Source organism: Pithys albifrons, chromosome 1 (genome assembly GCF_047495875.1).
Source record: "Pithys albifrons albifrons isolate INPA30051 chromosome 1, PitAlb_v1, whole genome shotgun sequence".
NCBI lineage: Eukaryota > Metazoa > Chordata > Aves > Passeriformes > Thamnophilidae > Pithys > Pithys albifrons.
Window position 1 is genome coordinate 101,999,298 of NC_092458.1, and position 26,695 is coordinate 102,025,992.

The 26,695-nt window shown below is 43.3% G+C and overlaps 1 protein-coding gene across 1 annotated transcript in view; it reads left to right on the top strand.

Moving 5' to 3' along the window:
• Positions 1–5,083: 5,083 nt before the first annotated feature.
• The window catches only part of CYYR1 (cysteine and tyrosine rich 1), a 58,157-nt gene continuing 36,545 nt past the window's right edge, over positions 5,084–26,695 (top strand). Inside the window, exons 1-2 of the mRNA XM_071562863.1 lie at positions 5,084–5,314; positions 7,593–7,698. Coding sequence (XP_071418964.1) covers positions 5,224–5,314; positions 7,593–7,698 — 197 coding nt within the window. The 5' untranslated portion in view covers positions 5,084–5,223. The remainder of the gene's footprint in view (positions 5,315–7,592; positions 7,699–26,695) is intronic.

Sequence of the window (26,695 nt, forward strand, 5' to 3'; positions counted from 1 at the left end):
TTTAACGTATCCTCAAGATAAGCTTTGAAAATCCCACTCATCATTGAATAGTGGAGGCACCATGACTGTGCTTTGAATGATTCTGTTTTAAACTAAACAAACATTCTGTTTGGAGCAGAAACTTGAAGTTCAGTGAGTTCATTGATTCTTATGTGAGTATATTCATCTGCTTCTCATAAATAGTTCCTTAATGTTAGCCTGTGCTATGCCTTCAGGGGTCTTACTTTGTCTGAATTGAATCTGACAAAGGCCAACACTTCCTATGAAGTTTACAGCAAAGTAATATGTACTTGTAAACAAACCAACTTGATTAAAGTTTTCTACCAGTATTGTATATCATTTCAAAATTGCAGGAAATTCTTTGATGTGGTATCCCTGAATGAATGCAAGAGAGAATTTTAAGTCATATACATCATTCCCTGAATTCTGGGCTGCTGGAATTTTCCTAATGCATGAAATTAAGTATTAGAATATTGCTAAATCTTGGCTCCTGGTAATAGCCTTGGACAAACTGTGGGGATTTATTGCTTTCTGGGGTATATCACTTTTCCTGAGTCGGAGGTCACAGAATCACAAAATCATTTTGAGTCCAACCTTTGATTGATCACCACGTTGTCAACTAGACCAAACCACTGAGTGCCACATCCAGTTGTTTCTTTAACACCTCCAGGGATGGTGACTCCACCACCTCCCTGGGAAGCCCATTCCAATGTTTGACAACCCTTTCCATGAAGAATTTCTTCCTGATGTCCAACCTGAACGTCTCCTGGTGCAGCTTGAGGCTGTCCTTTCCCCCTGTCACTGGCTGAATGGGAGACTGACCCCTACCTGGCTACAACCTCCTGTCAGGGAGATACTTTGGTACAGAGCTCTCCATACTGATTCAATTCTTTCCAGCAAAACTGAAGGCTTAGCTGTTCATTTAAAACGTTCTGTAGAAGGAATGTGAAAAATAACAGACACCAAGACATTGATGAGATATTTTAGCTTGGCAATCTCCAGCTTGTTTCTCATTCCCTTACATACCTTCCTCACTGACTGTCACCACAAAAAAGGATGCTGTTCACAAAAACTTACCATTGTGCCCTAAAACTATGTGCAGGATGAAATTTTCAAAATGAATCCTCTGAAATTTAAAAGAAAAAAAAAAAGAGGATTATTAGCCAGACGGCAAAGTAGCTGTCCTGGTACTACAGGTACATAGTTAATTCAGTACAGCAAAGGATTTAATGTCAAGACTGTTTAATGGCTAAAGCTTAGTTTCAAAAGAAAATAAAAGTCTAGTTTGGACAAAGTTCTTATACTTCTGATTTTGATCCGTACATCCTCAAAAACTATATAAGCATAATTACTCAGATTCTGAATCCTCACACCAAATGATGAAAAAAAAAAGATTGATTGTGAGGGAGAAGGTCTGGAAGTAAAAAATCATCAGTGCTAATGCCCAGATTTCTGTGGTTAGTGAATTTTCTCAAGATTGTTGTAACTGTTTGCTAAGCTTCAACAAGGACTACAGATTAGTTTATTAAACAAATATTTCTTTCAGAAACCAATAAAACACACAAGTCCCTGTATTTTTAAAGAATTTTTATCAAGCATTTTTGAGACACTCCTTGTTTTTAATAGAAATAATACAAAATATGTTCCACCATTTCCCTTCCTGTAGGCAAATGCATGCATTCTATATATATAGAATTAGAATAATTTTGTAGAATATAGCCACTATTCTTCAGAGATTCCATCTACCTAAACACAGTAGATATAACTGAGGGGGCCAGAAGAGTTTGTTTGCTTCGTAGGAATTATGGCAATGCTGTGTGATGCTTTCTGCCAGCTTTACACAGCAACAGGCAGGACTACTGAGTATATTCCTCACGTGACAGAGACCTGCAGTCTGTGCAGAGAGGAACAAGACTGTCTCATACCCTTCTAGGAGTTCTTTCATAAATTCTTCAGGGCTAAAGATACTGTCAGAAATCAGAAATCCTGAAGGAGATAACAAAATTCCTTGTGTGGAGATAAGTACCAATGTAATCACAAAACATTTGGGGGACGGGGGGAAGCAAGCATGGTTAGTGGGTTTTTTGCTGTTGTAGTCAATAATAGTGTATGTGTAGCCATGCCAATCTACAACGGACTTAATACTAATGGAGTAGTCAGGAAGGATAGAGTCTGATATTAAAAATCCATTTAAATATTGCATTAGTATTCAGGCCATCCTCAGAAAAAGATTTAGCAGAAAGAGCATCCCAAAGCAACAATGAAACTGATTAGAAGTGTGAAAAAAATTCCCTTTAAGGTAGGAGAAAAGATTAAATCTTTTTGACTTGTAGTGGGATAAGTAAAGGAAGGCAGAAGGGAATCAGAAATTAAAAACCTGCTGCAGCTAAAGTAGTCACTGGAAAGCCTTTCATTAACTTTAGCAGAAGTTGGAGTATGCTATCTGTCAGCTACTTCTGGTTGTTCTTTCATGGTGTAGGAAAAGAAATGCACAGTGAAATAATATGTGCCATCAGAAGCACAGTGTATCTGTTGTACTCCCAACCACTAGACACTGACACAAGGAACCTACAGGAATGGAAGAGTGAGCTTTACACTTCTCACAGGTACAAGAGCACATACAGGCACTGGTCCTGACTGGTGCTCAAAGGTGGCTAGCGCTCAGATGAGTCTACCCCCCATGCCATTACAGGACAACATGGGACAGAGATGAACAGGCAGCTTCCTGGCTGCCCCTCTTTCCAGAACCAGAGTTTTATCTGGCCCAGCAGCTCACCCGCTGCTGCAAAGAGTGTCTAGGCTGTTTTGGAGATGCTCTAAAGTTGGTCAGCTTGATACACACACTGGAAAACATGTAGAAGACTCACAATTCCTTGTGTTGTGCCAGTTAGCTCAAGTTCAACACATCTTTAGCATGTATATAAGATATCCTGTTAATTGTTTTCAAGTGATTTCTCTAGAGGTAGTCTAGAGGTAAAGAGATTTAAATGCTTGTCCTAAGCATGTGCCTTTTCCTCTATTAAGTTTCCTCTAGTGCTCTATGTGTGATAATTACTGTTTCTAAACACTAATTAAGCTTCTGGAGACAGAGATGCATGATTATAGTGAGTTTCAGAACACTACTGCACTGGGAGCAGGATTTTCTCCTTGAACTGTGCCTGAAGATTAGCACTTGAGGGCTTGTAGACTTAACATGATGTTACAAAACCTGTATGCTTATGAAAACCATCTTTCAAAATACATTTCTGATAAGAGATGATTTGGCCATCATGTGGTGCTGATACAGAGTTGTATAAAGAGTCTCACTGTGGCTAGGACCTCAGCTCTGATCTTTTCTTGTTCTTTGCTGTGAATTAGTCTTCCTTTAAAACTTCCTTCTGAGGACCTCAGCACAGCAGAACCAGATGACACTACCCTGACATTGTTCTCCATCTTTTCAGCTTTCTACAAATGTGTTCCATGATGCTGGGAGCAGCGGAAAGAGGACAGAGTAGGTGACAAATTGAGCACATGTTCTTCCAGCAGATTTCTTCATTTTGGGATTTAAGGCTAATATTACAATGCCAGAGGATGAATTTTGTGACTTCCCATGCACACACACCTTCCTCTCTTCTAAGAAAAATCTACAGGAGGAAGAACGTATACTCTTGGATTAAAAGTTTCTCATGGATTATTTTCAACACTAGTATGAAGATGTATTTCCCTTTGTTAGCTGGACTTTTCAATGGTGTGTCCCACTGACAGTACTTGGCAAACAATAATTAGGGTTGTTAAGTGTTAGAGAGGTTCAAAGGAAATATCCCCTGCGGACATAGGTCCGTAAATCCATAAGGTTGCTAAGGGCAAATCTTTATGCAATTCAAGGACACTGGTTTACAATTACGGTGCAATTTTACCCAACATTTTTGGGAAATACTGAAATGTGACTTGCCAAGACAGCTGTGAAGTGGAGGAGACTGCAGGGGAAAGAATCAACTACAATACTGACGAACACAAAATAAGTGGCAGACAGACTGATGGTCATCAAAGATGATCATTAAAATCAAAAATCTGGAGATATCAGATCTGAGACTCCTTTATATGCTAAATTCTGTTCCTCCTTTACTACCAATACTATCTGTTGGCAAAACCGTATTATTTTTCTAGCTTTTTTTTTCCAGAGACAACTGTAGTCTGTGACCAGAGGACGACACAGGCAGCAGATGCAAATCCTTTGAAATTGAGTTCCTCACCTAGTCCAAGTTTTACTCTTAGCAGCTAAGATCTAGCTGAAATTTCCTTTTATACATTTAACTTGAGTTGTTGCATAAACTGAGGGATACACACTGCTGGGTAGTTAAAAACATGTGAAGTTGTTTGTTGACAGGCAGGTTCTGGCATACATTTGAAAAAAACATTGTGTTAATAAAACAACCAGCTTTCAAGGGATTTGGTTTGGTGGTTTGGGGGTTTGCTGTTATCATCGTAATTAGCTAAATCCTGAAAAAAAAAAATCATTTTATGTTTCTGTGTGAGCCTTCCCCTGTGAGCTGCCAGCAGCAGGAAGCCCTTTATGAGCAGAAACACCTGTGGATGTTTCTCATTTTTGTTTGCATAGTTCAGCCTTTCAAAGGGCATTCCTCGACCTGTAGCTCTTCGTGCACAGTCAGAGACCAACCCTTTTGTTTTGTCAGACCGCGGGGTAAATATTTTGTCCTCTGGGCCCCGTCTGTGTGAATTCTCACGTGGGGTGAGTTACGACAGCATTTAAATGGTTATCAAAATGTACTCTTAAAAAACACTCTAGCGTATTGTTCTGGCCTGGTGATGGAGAGCGTTACTGCCGGACAGGAGCGGGTTCCGTGCCGGCATCGGGCACCGCATCCTGCCCCGCTCCGCGCCTGCCTCTGCACACCGGCCATGGCTTCGATCACAGTTTAAATCGCAGCTTACAAACTAGCCCGCAGCTTACAAACTACCCTGGCCAGGCCGATGCCGGGGACATGGGACGGGGGCTGCCTCTCGCACCGCTGCACCGCCCGCGCCGGGGCCGAGCCGGACAAAGGCGGCGGGAGGCGGGGAAGCGAGAGGGGCCGCGCCGCGACGGGGCGGCCGCGGGAGGCAGCGGGCCCGGCCACTTGCCCGGTCCCCGCGGCGCCGCCCGCCACCCTCCTCATCCCTCCCCAACCCGGCCCGGCCCGCCGCCGCGGCCAGGCGGGCTGCGGCTCCGCGCCCGCCGCCGGCATGGAGAGAGCGGGGCGGCGCGGCCGGACAGAGGGGCGCCTCGCCCGTGGAGTGCTGCTCCCCCTTTGCCTCCTGCTCCTCCTCCTGCCAGGTCAGCGGGGCCGCGGGGCGCGGGACAGCCGCGGGTGCGAGTGGGGCCGGGAGGGCGGCTGGGCCGGAGATTTAGGGCAGCCGCGGGCACTTTTCCTCGTCGGCGATGGAATTGGCTGCCGGAGTTAGAAGGGGTTCCGCGGCGTGTCTCAGCACCTGGGCACGGTGTACTGTGCATGAGCCCCTCTGGGGCTGCAGGGAGGGTAAACCTCGGGAGATGACGACGGAGAGGGGACCTCATTAATGGTGGATGAGTATCTAAAGCGGGGTGCCGAGGGGATGGACCAGGCTCTGCTCGGTGGTGCCGAGCAGTAGAGCAAGAGGCAATGGGCAGAAAGCGATGCCCAGGAAGTTCCACCTGAACATGGGGAATAACTTTTTTCCTGTGCAGTGACAGCTCTGAGCAGATCACCCAGAGAGGATGTGGAGTCTCCCTCACTGGAGATATTCCAGAACCGTCTGGGCACAATCCTGTGCCATGTGCTCTAGGGTGACCTTACTTGAGCAGGAAGTTGGAACCAGATGGCCTGCTGTGGTCCCTTCCAACTTGTGAACCTGCATCCTGCAGACAAAACCTGTGAGATGCCCAGGCAAGGTGCAGGGACCTCGGTACTGTCAGAGCTGAACCAGGAGGTGCTGACAAGGCACAGCTGGAGACATGAGTGCCTGTTCCAAAAAAGGGTAGCAGTGCAAAAGGCTGGAGCCATTGGCATGGTGCATCCCCGCACGGGCAGCTGTGCCAAAGCCTTGGCGGGTGTCCTTTGTGACAGTCATCCCACGCTGCTGTTCCCTCAAAGCAGGGCTCTCCTGAAGATGAGTGTCCTGCTGGCTGCTTCAATTCACTTGCAGGGGAGTGGTTGGCGGATCAGTGGGTCAGTTGTTCGGTTTTTTCGTGAAGTCCTTTTAAAACTGGGGTAATCACACAGGTTTAGGGCACAGCTGCATGGGCTGACCCGCATGCTGTGTTGTACAGCCCTCTCCAGCCCTCACCCTCACTTGGTACTTGTTTTCAAGGAAGAGCAAGTTGAGAGAGCTGACCTGCTAAAATCCCATGTGCAAGATTAAGGCTGTGGAATTGACCAGCAGCTTGAGCCATTCACTGCACAGTCAGTGAGCAGAGGAGCCTCGGTGTGAGGTGGAGCAGGAATGGGAGCACAACAGCAGCTGAGATGAGCTAGGATTGACGATCCTGGCACATTAAAAGTTGGGCCAGCAGCGACGAAAGGCAATAACAGCAGTGGGAAGGTGGGAACCCCTCTGCATGAGCTGCTGCGCAGGGAATGTGAGCCACGCTGGGAGTGCAGAAGCATAGTTTGCTATTTTCTCTGTCATGGCAGTGTGTGACCAAATAGGTCACCAAGGGTGATGGTGTCTGGGACAGGGAATCTGTTTGGATTCATCCAGGCAGCAGTTGAGGTCCTGAATGATGAAGGAGAGCCAGGGATGAGATGTGGGAAGTGTGGGATCCCCAGGGATGTTTTTACAGTGCAGTGACAGTACACAGGTGTTATCTACTTGTGAGGACCTACTTAGGTTTTTGAAAACACTGAGTCACGACAGCACAAGAGGTCAGTACCTTTAAAATAGCTTCTCAACAGCAATAAAAAAGTACATGTTCTTCCAAGCTGCTTAATTGTAAAGAGCTCTCTTACTGTTGATCCACAGTTTGCTTTGTTCCTCAGTTCAGCAGTGCATCACTGCTGGACATGCTTGTGGCCCCAGCTGGGCAGGATGGTCTTTGGCAGCAGGGCAGAGGCGACACTGCTGACCCCTGTTCTGGGCACTGCCACACCACACTGGCCATGGTCCTTGGGCTGGAGCTGCTGCCAGCTGGCAAGAGGTGAGGGAGCCTCAGGCAGCTCTAATTGGCACCCTAGGCTGGGGTTGGGCAGAGACTTTGGGAGGTAGCCTGTCCTCAGACATCTTCCTTCTCCTCTCTTGCCACTCTGCAGGTCAGCAAGACAGGCAGGTTTCCTTCTGGACTTTTTGCTGGAATAGAAAAAGTTGATCCGTGGTGTCCTAACATTTCAAAATGCTCTTTTTATTAACATAAGCAGGAACTGATGAGGCTGGGTACAAAATACCCATACACAAAGCACCTAACTCTGAAATGTAGAATCAGTGGGAATGGGCTGCCATTAGGATTACAAGGTCAGGTCACAACTCGAGTGAAGTCCTGTGATTGTATAAAACTGTTAGAATCCATTTTCTTTAAAGCTGTGCTGTACAGCATTTTGTTGTTGCTGCTGTTTGACCTCATGAGTGTTACTTTTATTCAGCAGAAGATTGTCTGGCTCAGTGTGATAATGACTGCAAAGCTTACTGCTGTGATGGGACTGCTCCCTACTGCTGTTCATATTATGCCTACATTGGGAATGTTCTTTCGTAAGTATATGTGTGCTTTAGAAAAAAGAAACAGTGTTGTGTTCATGGATTTGATGTAAATTCAGCTTGCGGGAAACTATGTTTGGGCAGTAAGCAGTGGCAGGGTTTGGGTTTTTTGGTTTTCATTTGTTTTGTTTTTTTCTTTGCTGATAACAGGCATTGGATTCCTCTGAAGTCCAATGTCACACATGTTTTTTGAATCAAACCAGAAAACTTGCTAAAACTGAAGGTCTGTCCCTAGTTTTGTGTACAAGAATATAATTTGTGGAAATAAGCTTTAGAGGTAATGAGAACTTTGTTTCAAGCTCTTGAGATGAAAAGGCCTGTGAATAAAAATTTTGTGGGTTTTGTTGAAATGCTTTGTCACAATACCTGAATCAATAGTGATTGAATAGTGATTAAAATTATTTGGATTTGAAATTCATTTTGCTTTGAAATTTTTTTCCTTTACTATTTGACTTGGTTTTGTTAAATTGTTTCTGACTGCTGATGGAATTTATTGAATAGATTCTAAGTGAGTGTAATCTGACCCTTTAACACCGTGGTATGAGTAGCATGCTTCACAGTGCTTTCAAAAACACAGCAGGTGAAATGAGGTGCTTATGAGTATTTTCTATTTCTATCTAGAGAAAAGTACAGGAGAAGACTGTTGATTTAAAAGCATAGGCTCCAGTGAAGCTGTTTGTCTTTCCATCAGTGAGGAAGAAGAGAATCTTGCCTGCTAGACTCTGGCCTTAATTTAAGTGACAACCCTTAAGTATTACATTCATGTGCAGGGGCAAACCTAAGCTAAACATAAAACGTTGTTCTTCAAGATAGGGCATCTTACTTTCTGTTTCGTCAATCCCAGCAGTAATTTCCTTAACCTTTAGCATGCAATCTGTGGCTTATTTTTGGTTTATGTTCTTGACTAAAACCAGAAAAGGAAGAAAAGGCATGGCACAGAGACTGCCTGGTGCTTGGGGAGGAGTGTGTGGGAAGGTGGTAGTTGCTTTTTTCTAAAAAGGCTCCTCTGTTGCAGGTTTTGTTTCAGCTGTAGTACCTGGGGAATATTCCAGTGATCCCTTCAGCATATTTTATAGCATTTTGAAGGAGTAAGCAGCGTGATGGTATTTTAATACAGAATTGATCCACAGTTTTTAAAGCAGATCAGACACTTCCTGAGCTAAATTTAATAAAATTTTGATAGAGCACCAGAATCCTTGATTCATCTGGAAATGAAAAAGCATGTACTTGTACTTAAGATTGATTACTGTCGGAGAATGACAAGAGATTTTTTTCCCCACTTATATCGGGAATGCCTGCTTTGATTTTTTTTCTTTTTTCATTCCAAAATTGCTGTTCCATTTACAAGCATCAAAGAAGGTGCTCTTTTGGAATACCTTATTCCATCTCACACGTGGTTAGAAATGATGGACATGAGCATAGGATATCACATTATATGAAGGAGGCTTGTCAGAGAGCAAATGAATTTCATCTCCCACGTCCATGTGAACACTGCTGGTATTTTCTAGCTTAATGTCAGAGCTGTGCTTTGTTGGGGATGGACCAGGGATTTCTTTTGAATGGCTGCTGGAATGTTGAAACCGTGCCTTTAGTGCCCGGTTGACACCTAGTCTTTTGTGTGTTTATTTAACAAATGTAAACAGCTATTGAATTAGGGTTGTGTCAGTCAGTGGCTCTGACACATTGGAGTGGTTTGCGTGTGTCTGGATGGGTTTGAATACTGGAGGTGGCTCTTACAAGTGCTGTTCGTCACAGCATGTCTTGAAGGAGACACTTGATTCTTCTAATTTTTTGTAGTTAAGTACTTCAATTTATACACTCAACAGTCAGGAGGCATTATAGTCCTCTGACCTGACATTTCACGTGATAAGTCACAGATATTCTTTTTTTCTAAAAGCTGATTTGGGTGTGTCTTCTTTAAACATGTGTAATCTCATTTGGAAAACTTCAGGTGTTAAAGAGTTGACCATCTGTTCTGGTAAACTGTTCTACAGTTCATTTAGTAACATTGCTTGGAAATTTTGCTGGGAAATGAGGATTGGAATTCCTACTGTCAGCTCTTAACTTATCTGCAAGTTTGAAATGTGGCCCTAAATAGTCATCATGACAGTTCTGAACCTTATCACTGAGCCAGGTGAACTCTGTCAGCCTCACATGTAAGATTTGCTTTGTTTTGCTTTGCCCAGCTTAGGAGTCAATTCTTTGGACTTCCTTTGAGCTCCCTCTCTTATATTCACTTCCTTCTTTATAGGTAGCTGGCAGGGCTGAGCACAGGGTTTTGACAGAAGCCTTGCTATGACCATTTTATACTGTACCTTTCTTTGAGTACCTATTTGTGATGATCACAGCAGACATAAATTAATTTAGCAATTTGCTCCAGCTGTAAGTCACAGTCTTCAAAGCATGTCTGCTGCTTTTAAGGCTGCAAACTGTGCTTTGCTCAGGCTACTACCTTGGATTTAGCTGCATGGCAAAAAATTTTGTTTTGACTTTAGCTATACTCCGTAAGAATAACCTCCCCTTTTCATTATGGGACACTACATTTTTACACTTTTTCTTAATATGCAAGAGGTTTCATGTTGCCTCAACCCCAAATGACAAACTCATGAAATTGCACTAGAATTTGGAAATGGTCACTAGCAATCTTTCTGCTTACATCTTTCTGTTAACAACTGTGTATTGTGATCTTTAAAAGACCCTAATTTAATCTAGCACACTATGTGTCCTGATAATTCCATGTAATTAAGTTCTTTCAATGTCCTTCATGGCCTTCAACATCATAATTTTTGATCCTACTGTCTGCACCAAGCAGAGGTCTGATCTGTACAGGTGCTTTCGGAAGTGCCTGAACCACCGTGAGGAGTCCTCAGTGTTTTCTTGTCTCTGCTTTAGAGGTTGCTTATGCTTCTTCATTTGCTTATGACAATTTTCTGTGCTCTCTCTATTCTTTATAAATCTGTGTGTCTTTCTGATGTTCCTGTTCTTTATCTTCTCTGAGATGTTTTTTTTTTTCCAAGTGTAACTCTTTCTCATGGTTTTGGAAAAGCCTGTTGGTGTGCAGTAGGTTTTGTAGGGCTTGTATGAGATGTTCCAGTAACTTCATCTTTAGCTGGACTACAGGTGTAATCTGTAGGCATTCAAGATCTGTGACTGAGTCACTTGTAATCCCATGAGCATCTCTAATGTAAAATAACACATCCTTCCTCCTCCTCTCTTCCTTTATGAGATCCTTTCAGAGCAAGTTATTAGAGGATTATTGTTGCAGCTATGTTTGCCTTCCTGCTAGTGTTCAGTAACTACAGCATGTCATTATTTCCTCTAATACATACATATATATATGTATTTTCTCCTGTTTATTTGCTTGGCATCCAGTACTTAATAGTTAACCCTTCTAAAAACCCCAGAGCTCATCAGAGGTAGATGTCAGTACAAAAGGAGTTTCTTCTGCAGGACCCAAATTTGAGTGTGTTTTCTAACAGTGCTCTTCGTATTTGCTTCCAAGAGGCTCCAAACTGTCTGGCCCTCGTGCTTATCCTAGTGGATTTCCTGTGGTCTGATTTCCAGCTAAGTCTTCTCCACCACATTGTGCCTGGTGTTTATTGTGGCACACAGGTAGCTTTTAAGCCACAGATGGCTCTTTGGGCAGTGATGTCAGTAATTGCATGCTGTCAAGGCTGGTTCTGGATGCTGTCTTTTCTCTTCCACAGCACTTCACAGCCACACAGTTGGTATGAAATAATCCCAGATAAATGGTGGAGCAAAGAGGACAAATAGTTCAGCTGCTCTTCAAAATGAATACTGCTGAGCTGAATGTTCAGTGGCAATGAAGTGACTTATACACAAATTTGGCACACCAACTTAAGAAAACCATAGGTAAAATATTGGGGCATAGTGAGTGGTCTCTATTTCCCTGGGTAAGTCTTTAAAGGATGTGAAGTGGAATGCTGGCTTAAGCAGAAGAAAGCTGACACATTACATCACTTTGTCTTCAGAAATATCTTCCTCTAAGGCAACTGTTACTTAGAAAAACAACACAAAAGAGAACAAAATACCTGATTCCCAGAACTTCAAAAGTAACTGGAGAAAAAAGTAAATAGCGAATTATGATTTCATTATGGGTATCGAGATGGTGACTTGCAAGAGGGTTGGTGGAAAAATGTTAGCAGAGATCCTGAGGATGACACAGCCTGTTTAGTGAAATAGCAGGTGTTATTTACACAAACAATGTGTGTTGGAGGGAGTGAGGGTTTTGGGTGGGTTTTGGGTTGATTTTTTTCCTGACGTCTAGAGGTTTCACAATGCAGCCAGGAAGGAAGGAAGGCAGACAGACAGAATGAGAGGAAAAGAGGCAGAGAATACATTTAGCATAAAAATTGTGTGTGTACCTTGACCTGCAAAACTGAATAAAAAGCTGTGTGTAGTGTATCTAAATGTGGCATTTGTCAGGGAGTACTTTCTATCCAGTAGTACCTTTGATAAAAGCAGCTCACCTCAAAAAGAGCCATTTTTGTTCCTGAAGGGAAGAATGTTCCTTAAGCTGTTTCACTTGGTATGGGAGCATGGAATGGAGGGTGAGTCTGGAGGAGGAGTGCATTGAAGGACAGAATTAACATTTTAAGAGTTAGGAATATAGAGATGTAGCCTCTGGAGTTCATAGAGAATAAAAGAAATTCGGGAAGCTTGGCATTCAAGGCAGATTTCAAATAATTAAAATAGACACTTTTGGGCATCCCACAGCAAATATGTGTAGCAGCATATGGGTTGAGGATGGTTCTGTGCCTGCATGACAGTTATATGGTGCTCTGCTTAAAATAAAATTGTGTTCTTCTTCATCAATGTACTGTTCAAACTTCCTCATGACTGAAGCACTTTGGGGTAGTATGTAAAACTGCAATTTACCTGGCAGTTGCCATTTCATGCTTCTGGCTCTAGGACTTTGATTCCATGCCAGAGGTCTGCCAAAGGCCCGGTTCAATAATTGTTTTTTCCATTTGGCTTGACTTCTGATCAGGAGAGTCTTCCTGAATAAGCACATCGAGCAGAGGCTCAGGATGCTTGTGCTGAGTACAGGGGATTGTCTATAAACGTGTCATTGGTAAGGCCAAGACTGAAAATTAACTGTTTCCCTTTCATTCTGTCTAAGAGGTGAATAGCAGTTCAGCCTTTTATTCCTTGTTCTTCAACATCTGGTGTACCTGTGGAAGCATGCTATCCATGCTTCAGCTTAGGAAAAGAGAGAGGTATCCAAGTCTCTCCATGCAGGGCGTTGATTAACCACAGCTTAGAGAAAAATCTAGGACCATGTTTTCATTTTAAGATCTACTGGAGAGAGAATGTGTATTCAAAATGTGACCTTTGCCAAAGTGTTTGAACTACCAGTTGTCTTTTGTTCCATGCCTATTGTCCCAGTTCATATCCTTTAATGAAGAATGTGCCATCAGATTTACAACCACAGCACTGTCTGCTCCTGACGATGGCTGCAGAGGAAACCCTTGTCAGCACCAGAAATAAAACACAGGGCGCCTTTTCTTTAGCCCTTTGTGTTTTCATTTCTGACCCTGTGTTGTGACAAGCAGCTCAAAATGAGGAAAAAACTGGTTTGCTTGCCAAACAGCAGCTCTCAAAAGATAGCTCCTGCTTCAAGTCTCCCACCTCTTTTTCACTTGGATGTCTGAATAACTGTTTTGAAAAGTTTCAGACTAATGGGGTTGGGTTCTTGTTTGTTTGATCATTTTTGGAAGTTTAGGAGTTTTTAGTTTAGTAAGAACTATAATACTTTTTTAGTGAAAACTAGAATTTGTTGTAAACATGGTAGTTCAATTGTTTGTAAGAAAAAAGGCTTTAGCATGGTTTTGTGCTAAAACTCGAGTTGTTGACATCCCTGTGGATCATCTGTTTTTCATCATTTGGAAGATTGTTAGAATTTGGCCTGAAAATAGAAGCATTAAGGTATAAATCACTGAAGTGCTCTGTGGCTTACAGAAAACTCTAAGGGGGAAAAGTAAACATTCTTAAGGAATTTGGTGAAATTAGCTGGCTTATGCTGCTCTATTTCAAAAATATTTTTTGTTGAAAAGGAGAGATAATTTTTTGTTCTTCACTTGCAGTGGTCTATTTTGGAAGCCTGCAGGATGTTCCCATAAGGGTCAGCCATGTAGAAGATAAATGTTTTCTTAAAACTTAATAAGACTGACAGAAAGACTGAGCCTGGGGATTATGTTGATTACAAGAGGACTGTCCTTTCTTCATAAGAATTTTACCTTCTGTCTGTTATTTTATACCCCCTCATACACCTTTCCCTTTTTCAAATGGGGGGAAGGTCTACTTCTGAATTTGATAAAAATCTGTAACTTTGTCCAGTCCTCTGTACATCCACATTTTAAAGAAAATTCAGATAATATACCCAGCATGAGTTCAGCAAAGTAGTTAAATGCATTTGTATCTTCAAGGTGGTAAGTAGCTGTAATAGAGTCCTCATTCTGTTGAAATCAATGAGCTAATTACTTCAGTGGGGCTCTTGTGCGCTTGACTCTAATGGGACAAATTGTAAGCTGAAGTACCTTGCTCAATCCAAGTGTTAGAGAAAGACATTTTTTCTTTCTGTGGATTTTTTTAGTCACCATGGCACCTTCCATGTTCACTGCCACTTTATGCTTCATTGCTCCTGGTTCAAGCACTGGTTAATAAGGTGTGTCACTGCTGGAGGGTCAAGAGATGCAAAGGACAAATACCACCTCATCTGACTCATGCACTCCCTGCGCATCCAATGTACACATACCTCCATACCCCCAGCTGGGGAATTTCTGTTTTATTGGCTAATTTGGAGATTTCACTGAGCCCTCAGGATTCTCAGAGGATTAGTCTGTTTCAGTTTGTACTGGTTGCTCTGTAGTGAGTAATATCACACTAACCTGGAGCAGGGTTATTAATGAGGGTACTTCTGGGTCAGAAGCTCTGCAAGAGGACCATTTGATGCTGCTCACAGTGTAATTGCAGCCAATCCAAATAAAACCTGTAGCATTAATTCAGTATTTGAACAATAGTGTCCTAGAAAAAGAAACTCATTCTAATCTTAATGCACCTCTTGAAGGGACAGAAACACAGTTATTAAAAATTAAAGGAAATGAACTGTTAATTCACAGGGCAGCCACAATTTCCTTTGAGATTGATAACCACAAGTGGGTAGAAATTCCATAGTTAATATAATCCTTAGAAATCCAATGATGTTTTCTCAATGATTTTTCTCTGCTTAAAAAAGAAATGTGTTGTGATGTTTACTTTCATAATCACTTCTGCTATCAAAAAGAGTTTTTTTCCCCTGCAAAGAATTATTTTTGTAAAATACAGGATTGCTCCAGGGACTCACTCCATACAGTAGTATTTAGTATGGAATGGAGAGGCACTAATGCCACAAACAGGGCAGGCACGTTTCATCACTGTGTCTCCTCTGTTGGCTCATCCAGACAGATAAGAGATTTTTACTACTATAATTACTTGGAGTTATTCCTTTTGCTCACAAGGGAGATTGGTTTAATTCTGAATGTTCCAGCTTCTGTCTCTTTATTGAGGTCTGTGGTACACTTTGGCACAAGCAAAAGCAGTACTACGGATCTACAGCTATTGTTGAAACATCTGTTCATCAGGTAAGATGCACTGAACCTTATTTTTAGGTGTCTCATAGACTTATGCTCTGCTATTGAAGCATAAAGGGAGCCTGCAAACTATTTCTACTCCAGTCCTTCCTACAGTCCTTGGTCAAGATGATATAGTGAAGATTGCTGCTGCTCTGTAGCTATTTCCAGCTGCTGAGCAGCCTGTAGGGCATCAGTGTTAGTGAACTAGGAATAACATATAAAATGCAGCCCCAAATGTGTGTGCTTATGCTATCACATTAACAGCAGTTGTGGTCTCTGATACCATGTGCTGCTTATTGCTGTTGTGCCCATGCATTTAACTTTTTCCTTCCCACAGCAGGGTAAGAGACAGCCTGGATGTAAGTAGTGTCCCTCCCTCCCCTCACCACTGGTGTTTTGTCCTCATCCCCAGTGAAAGGAACAGAATAGAAATAACCATTTGGAACAGGAGGGGAGCAGTCAGCCTTGGAGAGTAGCATGTCCCTCTGTGGAGAGGGAGGCACCAACTTCACCAGCAGATGCCTTGCACTTCGAAAGACAGAGTTCCCCACCCCAGGGCAGTTTGCAACTCTCGGGACAAGGTAATATAAACTGCAGAGGAAGGAGGGCTGCAGATCCCTTATTCTTTGGTGCCTCTGCAATAGAAAAAGAGAAGCAGAAATATTCTGATAGTGACTGAGAAGAATTCTGAAATGGAAGACAAGCAGTGGAGAGACCCAAAATTAATTACTTATGTATAAGTAGCACTTATAGTATGATGGTGTTTAAATGGTACATGACAGCAGCTCTTAATTCTTTTGTTTGGATCAAATCCTTCAAGTCCCTGAGCTTTGGGACTTCTCCTCATATGCTGCTGTGGAATTGTAAACTAAGAAAAAGAAAATAAGCAGCCAGCATAAATTTAACACTTCACTTTTCATTGCTGGGACTAAGGCAACCCTAATGGTATTTTTTACCAGACTTTGTTGAAATACATCTTTTGGAATCTTATAGATGTTCCTGGAAGAGTAACAAAAATTTTGTTAGTGCAATAATTTGTATACAGAATACATTTTTTTTTGTCATCATCTTTGCTTTCCACTTGTGTAGAATTGTGTTCTGAATATAGACAATGAATATGCCATGAATAAGCATATTCAGATGAAGGCCTCTTGGGATGGAGAAGACTAGCACGTGAAGAGTCCTTGTGTGCCACGTCCAGCACAAGAGTGCACTCAGGTGTGAGTGAGAAGCCTTGCTGTTACTGTAATCTAAGCAATTATTAACCTTCCTACAAACCTATTTTGTCATGTGCAAATGTTGTACTCTTCTAAGAAAAGAGCTATTTTTGTCTGCCTTTCTGTTTGCCAGCACCGTTCTTCCCTTGGCCATGGCCTTTCCCTCACTGCAGTGTACTAACCTCTTGCATGGAAGTCCCCGAAGACCTCGATGAGGCTGTTCCCACAGTAGCTAATATATTTACATGGTTGAAAGTTAGTATTGTTTATTCAGTCCACAGTGGTAACCCTGTGTTTGGCTTGGGAATAAACGGCCTATTTACTTAAGCTGAAATTATGAAAATGGATGACAGGATCACCTGTCTGCTCATCTCACATTGCTTTCCTTCTTGCAGGGTTAATTTGATCCTAAATTCCAATGGAGAGCGAAAGAATAGAGCTTCAAGGCATGGGGGTTGAATTATAAGTTATGACCTTCATACTCCATTTTCAACAACATTTAAAATTGTCTGAAGTAAAGCACAATTCATCTTTGTTCCTGAACCTTCACAGTTGCTGAGTGAAACTCAATAATTGAATTATCATATCTCCAGAAATGTAATAAAATGTCAGCTTGACAGTAATGCTCTCAGAATTGCTATGTGACAGGGGTGCTGCAAACATGTTGGCATGTATGCTGTGCTTCAAATAACACACTAACATTTAAGACAACGTGCTAAGATTAGGAGGGGAAAGATGGTATTTAACATCTGTATTTGGTAAGCTTACATGGTTGTTGTCTCCTAACATAATTTATTTTGCCTTAAAATTTCATAGCAAGAGAGGAAGTTTTTCTTGCTTGCTCCTCACACCCATCCCAGTCATAAATTTGGTGAGGATGAAATGGCCTCTCTGCTAGCCAGGGATGGATTTGATGACCTAGGAAGGTCATTTCACATTAGCCACAGAAGTAAGAGTTTGTTTTGGTTTGGTCCTGGGCTGATTGAACATTTTGAAACTCTCATCAAGCTGGGATACAGGGTCTCCCGTACTCCTCTGAAGTCACAGGCTGGCCCTGATTACAAGCTGACCTCCAGGCTGGAATGTGCACAGCAGACCATGATCAGTATTGCTCATCCAGCAGAGAGTCACCTCTGCAGGTGAGCTGGCCTGTGCACTGCCAGGGGAACAGCCCTGGTTTGCATCACTCTCATTTAGAAAGTTACAAAGCAGCTTTTTTTTTGGTTTCTGAATTGTGGATCAAAAAGTTGGGAGGGTCTTTTTTTACCTCCTACGAGGGAGGTTTTCTTCTGTGTATCTGTGAGTAGTTGTTATCAAGAAGGATACCCCAGCAGGGACCTGAAGAGCCCTGTGATCCCTTCTGAAGGACTGGGAAGCCTTGCTGGGAGATCCCCCTTAGGCAGGTGGCTGATGGGAGGTTGCAGGTAGGCAGTTGGCATTGCCAGCCCTTCTCATCCCAGTGTCTGCTAGATCTTCAGATATTTTTAGGTGTCCAGAAAAATAACATCTGTAGTTTATATCTGTGTCATTTGAAATCTGTCAGATGCAGGTACAGTCAGGTCCCTTTCAGGGCAGACCTGTGCCCGAGATGGAAAACTGCTGCTTGGTACTTTCTTACTATGGCTCATTGTATACTGGGGGTTAAGGGGAAATTGTTCATGGCATTTGTGCTCCATAACTCAAGGAAAAGGACGGGTTGCACCATGAGCTCTTCCTCTGAGCTGCTTACTCAGCAGGTGTCTGACCCTGCTGCCCATCACTGGTTTTTGCCTGCATTTTGTCTTCCCTGTCCTGCCTGTGTTGCTGTGCTCCAGGGAGGGCACAGGTTCAGATATGTTGGTCCAACCTTGTGTTCAGCCTTTGCCTGGTGACTGGGGGTCACTAGAGGAGCCCCCAGGAGAGTAGCAGTCATTGACAGCGAGGACTCACTGCCCTCATGCACCTTCCTGGTAGGCTCCCAAAGCCTGTCCATCAGGACACAGCCCTGCATTGAGGGAAAATAGGGTATGTCTTTGTTACGAGTTTGGCCAAGTAGGCCAAAAATTTAGGCTATAATGTTCAGACTAGGCCTAGAATTGTCAGCTGACTTGAGCTGGGCTGAGCTAGCTAACAGCTGACTTCTTCTAGCCAATAATATTGTACTCCATACCATATTACATCATCTCAAAAGAAGTAAGAGCTGGTGTGTAGGTGTGGCTTGGCAGTTACTTCACAGCTGTGGTCCCAGCAAGACACACTGCCATCCCAGGAGGGATGGGGAGGCCCAAGCCCAGAGCACCGGCTTACCATCATGTTATCTTAGGGAAGTAAAATGTTTGTTCTTAGCTTTTCTCTCTGCTTAAGTCTGTCTCTGGGGAATTGACTTCTCTAGAATGATTTGTAGTTAAAATGGTAGAATTTGTGTTTACTGGGAAGTGGGAAGTTATTCCTCGTTATACGTAACTTGTGTAAGTGTGTAAGTGTGTGTGTTACACTGTAGTTTTCATTTTCTCTTTTCTGTATAAATACATGTAGTTAGTTTCAGCATAAACCTGGTTTAGAGGGGTTTTTTTCCTCTCCTTTTTTTTCCCTTAGCTGGTTGGGGGGAGGAGGAACCCTTTCTGTCTTGGACAGCTGGCGTTTTGCCAGCTCAACCCAACACAGTCTTCCAGCTGATGTAAAGCAATTAGTGTTCTGTGGGGCCAGTAGCTGTAAAGTAAGTTTCCAGTTAGCAGCACTTGTTTAAATCTGAAGGCACTACCCCTCAGTAAGGGTTTTCACTTTGGCTTCATTATGGGTCAATAATTTAACATACATTGCAGCTGCTGATATGGCTTTTTTAATCAGATGCCCTTGTTTTCTCAGACTGAATGCTCACAAAAAAACACTGGATGTGTGGGTATGTCAAACATGTCACCTGATTTATTACTGTTATCTGTCACTTGCATTGAATGGTTTTAATAATGCAGAACTAACAGCTCCTTCATAACTGCTGGTAATAACTGCTGGTAGCACTGCTGTAGCTGTTGCAGTATTTTTATCACTCTCCTTTTTTTTTATTTTCCCCAGTTTGTGTCCTGAGATACAAACTCAATTAACCAGGCAAAATCCTCCATTAATTCGATTTATACAAATGTATGCTGGTGAAAATACAATCCAGCATGAGAAGAGCTATGAGATTTTTCTCAAAAACTGGTGAACAAAATATTTTGGGCTGTCTCTGGCCTGTCCACTGCAGGGGATTTCCTGTGTTCCTCTGACCATTCGCAGGTGCAAGAAGCACCATTTTCCTTAGTATTGTCAGTGAAATCTTCATACTGCTTTGCGAGAGCATCATGAACCTTTCTGTCCAGGTGCCTGTGCCACAAAGCTGGGATTGGACGTTTTTCCTCCCCTGAATTCAAATCTTCATCTGTGGATTTTGTGCTCTGACCTACTTATGAAGTTGCTTGAGGCAGAACTTCAAACACGGCCCTGTTTCCTAGCTAAGTGGTTCCAGTCCTGTTTTATTTTTGTGGGGCTTAGCTGCTTCTTCCTCAGAAAATAGCCAGTTGATTTTACTTTTTACCTCCTTCCCCCCTGCCTGGCCTGCCGGTGTGCTTGGAAAGCCGTCAGGATGCCTGCACAACGCTAAAGCCTCAGCCAGGCATTTGCTCTCAGACCGCAGCAGCTCCGCACGAGGCCAGGAAGTGAAAGAAAAGGTCTGGGCTAGAAAGGGCTGCTTATCCACTACAGAAACTTAATGGTTTGGAGGAAAAAGCTCACCTTTCTCTTCTTCACATTGGCTCAGCATCATCGCCGCTGTTACCTAGGGGGACAGTGCTATGCCTCTCCTGCCGTAGGGATGTGTGGGGACATGAATCAGCCATTCTGAGGAAGGTCAGGCTGCAGCCCCTGGGAGGGTCAGGCTGGAATCCCAGGGAGTTAGATATTTTGCCAATATTCAACCTAAACCTCCCCTGACACAGCTTCAGGCCATTCCCTCGGGTCCTGTTGCTGGTCCCCACAGAGAAGAGATCAGTGCCTGCCCCTCCTCTGCCCCTCATGAGGAAGCTGCAGATCCTGATGAGGTCTCCCCTCAGTCTCCTCTTCCCCACGCTGAACTGACCAAGGGACCTCAGCTGCTTCTCATACGGCTTCCCCTCCAGAGCCTTCATCATCTTCATAGCTCTCTTTTGAATGGTCCTGTGCCATGAGCACAGCCCTTTTATGTGTGCCATGTGCCTGGGGAAGCACTCTCAGGGGATAGATGATCTTCCACAGGACACCATTGTGTGTAACTACTCTTTCATTAAAAAGTTAAAAGTATTAAGAACTGGCTGAGATATCAAAAAGTAGAGGCATCAGAGAATTATTAAGTAATGAGGGTTGCTTGCAGTGAGGTTCTTGGGGGACTAATACGAAAATTTTCCAGTGCCAATCATAACTTAGGATATAAATACAGAAAGCCTGGTCGTAAACATCGTGTATGTGTAAGAAAGATACCTTTTAAATGAATGCACTTTGGAAGTTCTCAGATGACAGATTTAAGGGTGTTTCTGTGACCTTAATTTGTCCCTCTTCTGTATACTTTGTGGCACAGCCTTCAATTACACAACTTTCACTGCGCACTGAGAATGTAATACTCATGTATATCTTGCCCAGCAATGTTTTCACTGTGTAAGGACATGAACATCTCTACAGATTTAAACTTGGCCCCTTAATGCCTTTTGCATGGAGCAGTGCAAAAGCCTCTCTCTGCTCTTGCTGTGGGAGATTCCAGACCTGTAAGTGGCTCAGGTCTCTGATGGCCAGAAGTCTTTATTAGATCATATGAATTATGTTGCTGACCTCATTAGAGCAGTTACTGATTAAGACCAAAATTCATCACAGGTGATGCCAAGTGAAATATTAGTTGGGTAGCTCAAACCTGAAGCACAAGGGCCAGAGAACTGAGTGTGCTTTCTCCTTGGGCAGGCAGTACCTCCTGGCCAGGACAAACAACAACTAGTAAGGCAGAGCAGGGATGCTTTTTTTCTTGTTTTCTGTGGCATGACTTACCTGAACACAAACCAGATGTGTTCTTCTGAGGTATTAGCACATGGAAAAAATTATTAGCATACTAATTGTGTCATTTTTGTTGGGGTGTTTCAGGAATTCAGTAACAATACAAAGAGATGTGAGCTATTTAAAAACATAACAAGGTGCTTTCCAGCCCTTGTGTTCATAGGGATCCGAGATCCCATTTTCAGGTATCCAGCAAGAGGCTTAATACCAGAGGAAAGGTTTCAGGAGGCCTCAAATGACTCATATTTTCTGCAGGTGTCTCCTGTGGGATCACCCCTGGCTTTTGGGACACTCTTTTCGTGACCAAAATTTTACCCCATATTATGGAAAACTGTGTCTGTGTATGCTGACTTCAGTGCACTTCTGGTCTTGGCGCCACAATTCTTTCCTGTTCCTTAAAAAAAAAGCAAACCCACACACCCCTCAAAAAGCCTTTGCATTCTCTGCTTGCTCAATTCCTCTGATTCTTGATATTTCTGTGCTTTCTGCTACATCTTTACATTATTTCTGCCAGATCATGAAATGTCTAGCAGAAATAAACTCTTAATCAGATGTGACTGCATTTATATTTTTGAAAGCCATTCAACATGGTAAATTAAATCGAGAAGGGAGTTGGGGGACTGGATTGTGCTGTGATCTCTGATATAGGTTGAAAATAGGTTGAAAACTCCTTTGAATTAGTGCTGTCAGATGTAGTACAAAATACATAGTGTTTCAGGGTATCTTCTCAAATAAAGGTCAAGAAGAGAATGAAAATAAGTTTTATCCTGTTTTAAATATATGTCAGTAACAATATATTCATTATCTTAATCTACTTTGCATATTTTCCAGGGAAGAGTTATATTTAATCTTTGAAGCATGTTTTTTTAGTTATATTTTAGCAAGATATTTTCAAGACTGTCTTTTAAAAATAATTTTTAAATCTGCCCTTATATGTATGTCTCAAGCTTAATTTCTACAGTCTGAAAACAGATTTCCAAGTGGTCATGAAAATGCCAACTTGATTTATCTTGAGGTCAATAGGAATCTTGTTGAGGCTGTGGAACTGGAGAGGTAATAAATACGTCTTGTCTGTGTGCACGGTGATGGTTGATGCATGGTTCATGTGAGCCGTTTTAATCTCTGAAATAAAATAAATGGAAATGCTGGTTGGAGCCAAATCATTACAGCAATGCATTACCAGTGTAGAGCCTTTGTGGCCATCTTCAGTCTCTTTGACTGAGGATATTGTAACACCTAGCTTCGTACAGTAAATGGGCACTAGGAATTTGTCCAGCTGAACATGGGGAAGAACTTTCCTGTGTGTGTGATTGTGCACTGGAGTAGATCATCCTGAGAGGTCGTGGAGTCTCCCCCACTTGGGATATTCCAGAACCATTTGGATGCAATCCTGGGCCATGTGCTCTAGGATGACCCTAACAGAGCAGAAAGGTTGGCTCAGATGACACAGTGTGGTCCCTTCAAAATCACCCATTCTGTGATTCTGCGAAATAGAAGTGGCAGTTCTCAGAGACCTTTTTTCTATCATCATCTACCATGAGCAGCACATGGAAAGGAAGTTCATCACTCTATGCCTGGCTCACCCATGCCTACATGGGTGCCCACATGGTGACCACCCATCCCCAAGGTCTCGCACAGCACCTCATCAGGGCAGCAAGGAGGAAGAGAAGGTGGCATAGTGACCATGAAATAATAGAATTTTCAGTCCTCAGGGATGTAAGGAGAGCCACCATTAAAACCTCTACTCTGGACTTCCAGAGAGCAGATTTTGGCCTATTCAAAAAACAGATTCAGAGCATACCCTGGGAAACGACCCTTAAAGGCAAGGGGGTCCAGGAGGATTGGACATGTTTTAAGAAGGAAATTTTGAGTGCACAGCAACAGGCTGTCCCAGTGTGCCGAAAGGCCAGCCGGAGGGGAAGACGGCCAGATTGGTTAAATAGGGAGATTCTGCAAGAAATCAGGGATAAAAAGAAAGTTTACAGACTATGGAAAAAAGGGCTGGCTACTTATGAAGAATTTACAGATAGAGCTAGGTCATGCAGGAAAAAAATTAGGGAAAGAAAAGTGCAATTTGAAGTTAATTCGGCTAATTCTGTTAGGGATTACAAAAAGTCCTTCTATAAATACATTAATAACAAAAGGAGGGGCAAGGAAAACCTCCATTCTCTGTTGGACTTGGAGGGAAATATAGTTAACAAAGATGAGGAGAAGGCTGAGGTACTTAACACCTACTTTGCCTCAGTTTTCACCAGTAAGACAGGTGGCCCTGAAGACAACTGGCCTCTGGAGCTGGTAGACAGGGAGAGGGAGCTGAATAGCCCTCCTGTATTCCAGGAGGATATAGTTAGTGACTTACTGAGCCAGCTGGATCCTAACAAGTCTATGGGACCAGATGGGATCCATCCCAGGGTGATGAGGGAGCTGGCAGAAGAGCTTACCAAACCACTCTCCATCATCTTCCAACAGTCTTGGCTCTCTGGAGAGGTGCCATATGATTCAAAGTTGGTGAATGTCACCCCAAACCACATAAAGGGCTGCAAGCAGGACCCTGGCAACTACAGGCCTGTCAGCCTGACCTCCGTGCCTGGCAGGGTTATGGAGCAGTTCATCCTGAGTGCAATCACACAGCACCTTCAGGGTGGACAAGGGATTAGACCCAGCCAGCATGGGTTTAGGAGGGGCAGGTCCTGTCTGACCAACCTGATCTCTTTCTCCGATCAGGTGACCCACCTGGTGGATGAGGGGAAGGCTGTGGATGTGGTCTATCTGGACTTCAGCAAGGCCTTTGACACTGTCTCCCATAATATACTCCTGGAAAAGCTGGTAGCCCATGGCCTGGACAAGTGTACCCTCTCCTGGGTTAGGAGCTGGCTGGAGGGCCGGGCCCAGAGAGTGCTGGTGAACGGAGCTGCATCCAGCTGGCGGCCAGTCACCAGTGGTGTTCCCCAGGGGTCTGTGTTGGGTCCAGTCCTGTTTAACATCTTTATTGATGATTTAGATGAGGGGATTGAGTCCATCATCAGCAAATTTGCTGATGATACCAAGTTGGGAGGGAGTGTCGACCTGCTGGAAGGCAGGAGGGCTCTGCAGAGGGATCTGGATAGACTTGAGAGATGGGCTGATTCCAATGGGATGAAGTTCAATAAGGCCAAGTGCCGGGTCCTGCACTTTGGCCACAACAACCCCCTGCAGCGCTACAGGCTGGGCACAGAGTGGCTGGAGAGCAGCCAGGCAGAAAGGGACCTTGGAGTACTAATTGACAGGAAGCTCAACATGAGCCAACAGTGTGCCCAGGTGGCCAAGAAGGCCAGTGGGATCCTGTCCTGTATCAAAACTAGCGTGGCCAGCAGGACCAGCGAAGTGATCCTTCCCCTGTACTCTGCGTTGGTGAGGCCACACCTTGAGTACTGTGTTCAGTTCTGGGCCCCTCAGTTCAGAAAGGATATTGAGGTGCTGGAGCGAGTCCAGAGAAGAGCAACAAGGCTGGTGAAGGGACTGGAGCACAAGCTCTATGGGGAGAGGCTGAGGGAGCTGGGGTTGTTTAGCCTGGAGAAGAGGAGGCTCAGAGGTGACCTCATCACTGTCTATAACTACCTGAAGGGAAGTTCTAGCCAGGTGGGGGCTGGTCTCTTCTCCCAGGCACTCAGCAATAGGACAAGGGGGCATGGGCTTAAGCTCTGCCAAGGGAAATTTAAGTTGGATTGAGACGGTCAAAAACGGACTTTATTCGGAGGGAGGAATAAAGACATCTTTTTGTACAGCTTCTTGCTTAATACAGGGTTCTACAATCCAGGGGCAGGCAACATGCAAATAGTTCTTAACTAAGGAATTTACAGTTTGTATATCTGTCTACAGCAGAGGCCTAAAGCTAATCCATTATTCGTGAAACAAGGGGGAGAAGAACAAAGAGTAATTTGACATAGGTTTTACACTCTCGATACGAGCAAGGTTTACATATGCAATCTATATTTCTTTTAAATGCAAGGGACAGCGATATCTGCAGACGTTTATTCAACTCTGTTACTGGTGTGGTTTTCAAGTTCTGTTGGTTTTCCAAGGAGCCGAAGATTTCCCAACCAATCTTCCCACGTTTTGTGATCCCACATTGGATGTCAGAAAAAAATTCTTTACAGAGAGAGTAATCAGGCATTGGAATGGGCTGCCCAGAGAGGTGGTGGATTCACCATCCCTAGAGATTTTTAAACTGAGATTTGATGTGGCACTGAGTGCCATGGTCTACTAAATGGACTAGAGTTGGACCAAGGGTTGGACTTGGTGATCTCGGAGGTCTTTTCCAACCCAATCAATTCTATGATTCTAAGGTGGCATTTTTCTCTAGTGGGATCAGCAAGGCAGGAGGGAATATGGTTTCAGATAGCCCACTGGGTGAGTTTTCACAAGGAGTGGGGCATAGGAAAAAAACATCTACTGTGAAATACTGTGGTCATCTGAGTGACCTTTCCAAACCTAGTACAAGTTTCTGAAAACCTTCATGTTTTGTGGGAGCCAGAGTAGTTTTATTCCGAGGTGTGTTGTAATACTTCCTGAATCGTTTTAGAGGGCCAAAGTGTTCAAAATACTGTTTATTTTGTAAGTACAAGTTTTGCTGAGAGTGTATGGATTTCTTTAACCCATGTAAAGGTTTCTTTTTGTTTCATTTGTTATGAACTTCTTTTAAAATCTGCTTGGTTTGTGTCCTGGGTCCTAGTTCAGCTCCCCAGGAATCAGTGGGAAGTTTCATGCTGTATTTCATGGGCTGTGCTGTAGGAGATTGGAGGAATGTCACCTTTCTGCTGGTAATGCCATCCTCTCCTCCTGCAGCTGAGCAGAAGTGGTGTTTCCTTCTCAGTTCTTCTGCTGACTCAACCAGTCAGGATCACAATTGGCATTGGTTATGGTGGCTTAAGAGCCAGTTACGACTTTTGGGAGCTGAATCCCTTGCACTTCAGAAAGAGAAGCAGAGCTGTCAAACCATTTCCTTACTGACCTTACAGAAGTATTTCTTAATTGATTACATGGATATAAATTTTATTGTAACTCCCCTGGATGTCTTAAGCTCTCAAACACTGCATTTACAAATGAGTATTATTTCTATTTAGAACCTGAAGCAAA